Below are 5,942 nucleotides of genomic sequence, written 5' to 3' on the forward strand. Positions count from 1 at the left end.
CATCTCAAGTGTAAGTAGATTGGAAATCAGTGATCAGACACGCGTTTCGAATGCATGCTGACCATAATGAATGTTCTAAAAATGATTGGATAAAAAAAGTCGGGCTTTGTCCCAATTATTGTTGGTTAGTAAAACAAGCTAAGAGGTGCAGTGTCCCACATCGAAAAGATGTGAGTGCGCACGTGGACGAAATTTGGCACTAATCAACGATCATTAGTTATTTATCAAAATTCGACCCATTGTGTCCTATTGAAACGGAAGGAGTCATGATTATTTTTTTATTATTTAATTTTGAATTTTTATCTTCTACCTAATAGTTATTAGGCGCTTTTACAACTTTTGGAAGATTTTATCTGTTTGAACATAACTTCTTTACATTTGAAAAGTTATGTTTGTTCAAAGTATATAATTTTTCAACGTTTTTGTTCAAGAACTATCATTTTTCGTTTCTTTTGCAAGATAACAGCCAGATTTTTCAATTGTTTACCTTGAGATATCCTGGAGAAGTACCATAATTACTATCTAGTATTCTCATTCGAGACTTTATTGTATCCCGGAGGATTTTTGCCGATAACCATTAGCAATAATGTGGGATAAATAATTCATTAAAGAAAGTATTATTATGCCTCAAAGTCTAACTCATTATTCTTCCCGATTCACGTTAACATTTTCCCAACAATGTTAAGAAATTATTTTGTAACAATAGAGTTAAAGTCAATCAAAGTTATAAATCAAGACACAGTGAAACTAAACCATTTTGATGGCAACAATTTTGCTCATTGGAGTGAAGGAACTACCTGACAACTACAGCAATGGATACGCGGTCAACGATTCAAAGAACGGAAACCTTTTTGTTCACCTCTAAATCCGTGAATGAGGGCCACCCCGACATGTTGTGTGACACGATCTCCGATGCTGTCCTTGATGCCTGCCTCAAGCAGGACCCTGACAGCAAGGTTGATTGCCAAACGTGCCCCAAGACCAACATGGTCATGGTGATCGGAGAAATTACCACCAAGGCCAATGTAGACTATGATAAAATTGTCCGTGACACATGCAGGTCTATTGGATTTGTGTCTGATGATGTTGGTCTTCATGCTGACCAGTGCAAGGTTCTGGGCAACATTGAGCAGCAGAGCCCTGATATTGCCCAGGGAGTCCACGGCCATCTCACCAAGCGCCCAGAAGAGATTGGTGCCGGTGATCAGGGCCACATTTTTGGATATGCCTCCGATGAAACCCCTGAATTTGTTGCCTATAGAGATCCAAAGCCTCCCACCTTTGTTGTTACATGCATGGGATGACATGCAGTGCTCTATTTATGGAGGCGATCGGGAGATACCAAATGGGTTTTCGGGTGTCCCTTTTTTGGTTCTGATGTGTTCCATTTGCTGTCCTTGCTCCTCATAGATCTGTTTTCAGGGAATATGATAGATAGCATATATGGGCTGTGAGAGTAGGATTGCACTGGTTTTCTATTTTTGGTATATGTATTTTGTTGAGTTTTCTTGACTTTTCTTGAGTTCTTTTGCCGTGTATTGGCTCATGGTACAAAGTCATAGGAACCGTCCACATCAGAGGTCACATTTGTCAGGTTCATTGTGAGTATAGTTATGGGCAACGATACTTCTCGCGTCGTGGGCTGCTTCATTCCCAATGGGAAAGGCGGAGTCGATTTGGAGTTCTCGGAGCCTTTGGATGAGGGATTAGGCCATTAATTTTTGCATCATGGCCCTTGGATAGACGAGGCGGTATTATATTTGGGATGATCGAGAAAGGGGTAACGTCTGGTCCTCTGGATGCTACAAATAAATCCAACATCTCAGCACCTCTTGCACGGGGGCGTTGAAGACATTGTAACATCCCCAAATTTGGACCCAAATGGAACCGAGATGACCGAAGGAAAAGGCCTTGGAAATGGTGTGTGGACTGATCCGAGGGTCGGTCATGGATTGGTCAGTATGGACGGAACGGTATCTAAAGGATCGGTCATGGTTCGAAGGATTGTCCATGGATCGGCTAAGGGATCGCCAATGAAATGACTTCCTGATCACGCAAGTCGATTAGAGTGATTCGACCATAATTCGACCATTCGACCATAAGGGTCGGTAGTGGAATGATTCCGGGCGGCTGTGGATTGACGTTGTACGGCATGTGTCGGTCGCGGGTGATTATACTCGGCCATGCACCGGTCACGAACGTCCATGGACCAACTCCGTGGTACTCGGTTTCACGCGGCTACATGACAACCGAGGGTCGACCATAAATCGTTGATGCTCGAACATGGATCGATCGCGAATCGGCCGTGGATCGTTGCGTTGAATTGGGTAGGCCATGGACAGGTCATGTGTCCGGCCTTGCGCCCGGCCATGTGCCCATCAGTCAGGCCATGGGCCGGCCTTGTACCTGTCCGTGTACCGGCCATTGTGCCTTACCTTTGTGCCGAACTTTGTGCCCATGAGTTCCGGTCCAAACCCAATTTTGTGCTCGTCAAACTTGGCCACGAGCCATGCATTATGCCGCCCTTGGGCCAATGCGTGCGTTCGACCCATGAATTGATCCCTCATCCGTGTATTCCACACATGCGCTCGGTACATTGTTCATGTGGCCCAGCCTTGTGCCAGCACACCGTTCGTGTGGCCCGGTTCTGCGCGCATGCATTCGGCTCCATGCCCATGCATTCGGCCTTGTGCCAAGTGGCCCAACTGACCAGGCCACATACCGTGCAGCGCCCGGCACCGCATACATGTAATGGTCGGCACAACGCTCGTGCAGCTCGGCTTTTTACCCGACACAGAGCTCGTCCAGGCGAATTTGTGCTCGGTCAGGCTTGTCCAAACAAGTTCAGCATTTGGTCATTTCAAATTTTGGTTCAACATCACTTGGACATTATTTGGCCCCGAACCTCGAATTTCTAATGGGAGGGTCGATCGTTTAAGACACCTGGAACCTTAATTCTCTTAGTTCTTTGCCAAGCCAAGTTTAGTGAAATCTTGGTGTCCAAAGAAGGAAGTGCCATTAGAACTAAACAAGGACCCAATTATTGAGTGTTTCTTGATATAGTCATATGATTCACGCCTAACATGCTTCTTGGACAAGAAGACATGATGACTTCACTATTTGTACATTATTGATAACTTTTTGGACAAGTTGATCAATAATAAAGATGAACCCCCAATAATAGAGCTTGGGTCAATAATGAAGTTGTCTTGCATGAGCCAATAATTGTGGCCTCTAGGAAGTGATTCACGCCCAAGGAAGAAGCCATGGACTAGAGGACAAATTAGCAACTTCTTTTGGATGTTGTCTAATAATTGAAATATAGCACCAATAATTAACAACTTCCTTAGAAAGTTGTCAATGATAAAACTTGACCAAGAAGACCCTTAATAATAAAGATAGGAATCTTGTGGAAGACTTCAATAATTGAGTCTTGAAGATCAAGACAACTATTCACGCTCAACTTAGAGGCTCGTGACCAAAGGGAGGACAAGAGAGAGAGAGAAACCATGATGATTTACTTAGGCTTTAAATGAATTAGTAGGGCCTAATGACCCTAAGGTAGAGACTTAAAGACCAAGTTGGAGATGAATGGCCTCAATTAAAGGCTTGCATAAGAAGTTTAATTATGACCAAAGACTTTCAAGGTCTTATCATAATGAAGCTTAGACTTTAGGGCCCTTTCATTAATAGATTTCGGCCTTAGCTCATTAGGACTATGAGTGGACCATAATATAAATAGGCTTGGGTCTCCCTTAGTCTCCTTTTTCCTCACACCATCACCATCCACGCCTACCCCACCAACCGGTTCTCTCTTGTTCACGCCACCTTCTGCTTGCTCACGCCAATCACTACTTCATTCTCACGTCACCATTTAGTCCCCATAAAATCTCACTTTGTCGAGTAGAGTAAGTAGATTCCCTAATCTTAGGATATGATGACCTAATACGTTATTAGCTAGTATTTAATCTTGAACCATGCTCGGACTTTATTTAATGTGGATTTTGTTTATATAGTTGTCTATATAAGCAAAGCATAAGTCTAGACACGTCTCGGGCACGAGAAAGGGCAAGTACGCCTCGTACGCACGCCATGGTGCATGAACTGAATGAATTCTGTGCGTTTGTTGATACATACATCATGGAAATACCATGTTTTATGTTTGCTTGTGTCACGTCCCGACCTGGAATCACGATTGATGCTTAATGACCGAACATGATCCGAACGGAATAGTGACTCGTGAAAATAAATTAGTGCGTCCCGTTCATTTCAATCAATGCGTACACGGAAGCAAATATAAACGGAACATCACAATATCAACATAAGCAAACTTCGCACGTTATATTTATATGATACGTGCTTATTTTCACAAGCCTTACTCTCGGACCATGCAAATTGCACACATATATTTTACATGCCAATTTCAAGGGCGATTTCGAAAAACAAACCAACTATTCACAAACAAAACTTTGGCCTGGGGTCCCTAACTCTACTATGGCTTTTTGCTTCTCGCTCCTCGGTCCTCTCGTTCCCCATTCATCCGGCCATCTCAAGCCCCGCCCATACCCTGTCTTGGAGCCGGCCTGCCTGGTCCGTCGAACGGCCCGTTAAACCCACATAGGGGTCCAACCCACTCTCCGTTTGCGAGGCAATACCATGCCTCGTACGGGTGGGGAACTAAGTCCTCACGGCCTTCATCAACCATAACACACGTTGTGATCCGACGATAAGCGCGACCTTCCCGGGCATTTATTATAGTGAGCAATTCGGCTCTCATTTCTATGGGATTTCCGAACCGGATCGGGGGGAGACACCATCTTACGGACCTGAAAAGATGAAAACAACAGGGAGTGAGTCGGAGAGACTCAATAAGTAAAAACACTAATAGCAAGCGAAGATGAGACAATCGCCGTTCACATAAATTGGCTCTTACCGTACCGGCATCGATGGCAAATCAATAGCAAAGTTCGTGCTACAAACAACAAAAGAACATCAAACATGATTGTCACACGTGAGCATCACTTGTCAAAGAAAGAACAAGCTATAATCGACCAAGAAACCAAGAAACGGCCCAAGCAAACCATGTTACAACGTATCGCAACTTCCTTTCTCGATATTGGGGAATTCACTTACACAACATAACACTAGAACACGAGAGACTAAAGAAAGCAAGTGGCTTGAGGAAGGAAAAAGGCTTGAGTTCGGGAAAAACGGGGTCTCGGGCGTGACTTTCTAGCCTGGCTGAATCAAAAGAAAAGGGAGAATCAGTGGGGCTTTCTCCTTGGGCGTGAACAAGGGAAGAAGAGAGCAAGTGGCTGGTGGTGTGTGTGTGTGTTTGGGCGTGAGAATGAGGAGAGAGATAGTGATGGCGTGAGGGCTCTTTCACGTGAGCTTCTCTTGGCCGAATCCCCCTCCTTGTTTTGTGTCAATAATTGATGACCATATGTCATCAAACTTCCTTTAATGACATGCATAACTCAGCTGGTCAAAAATAAATGAAGGGGATACCTAAGCTAGTCCAATAATGGTGGTCTTAAATGGCTTTTAATGGGCATTTGACTTGGTCAAGAGTTTTGTCTCTAGCTCCTTCTAATTCTGAACCGTGGGACTCAATTCTGGTCCTCTAGGATTATTGGTTCCACTCACAAATGATTCGGGTCACCCGATTTACACAACCTGACTAATAATTCCTTAATTCGTAACCCCACGTCATACTATTCTACTAGTTTTCCAAGGGTTTTTCACGCTTGGTATATCTGTTCAACCCGAGGTTCGGTGTGAGAATGTCCTCAAATATCACCTAACACAACCAAACTAAGGTCGAAGTTAAATGGAATAAATCCAAGCTAATCGACTGACTGGGCACGTGGCTGGGTCTGAGTAGGCGTGTGGCCTGGCGCACTGCCGGGCCATATGGGCACGCGATTGGGCCACACAGGCAT

General features: G+C 44.3%; 1 protein-coding gene across 1 annotated transcript; it reads left to right on the forward strand.

The window, feature by feature from the left end:
- Nucleotides 1-812: 812 nt before the first annotated feature.
- On the forward strand, nt 813-1,304 carry LOC115691409 (S-adenosylmethionine synthase 2-like). The gene has a single exon (XM_030618029.1). It carries the CDS (start codon nt 813-815, stop codon nt 1,302-1,304), a length of 492 nt encoding a protein of 163 aa, XP_030473889.1.
- Nucleotides 1,305-5,942: the final 4,638 nt, after the last annotated feature.

This window comes from Syzygium oleosum, unplaced genomic scaffold, assembly GCF_021117445.2.
Source record: "Syzygium oleosum isolate NSW1041296 unplaced genomic scaffold, Sole_v2.1 Sole_v2.43, whole genome shotgun sequence".
Taxonomy (NCBI): Eukaryota; Viridiplantae; Streptophyta; class Magnoliopsida; order Myrtales; family Myrtaceae; genus Syzygium; species Syzygium oleosum.

What these genes read in the sequence shown, in the direction of transcription:
- LOC115691409 (XM_030618029.1), top strand. Translation starts at nt 813, where the DNA reads ATGGATACGCGGTCAACGATTCAAAGAACGGAAACCTTTTTGTTCACC.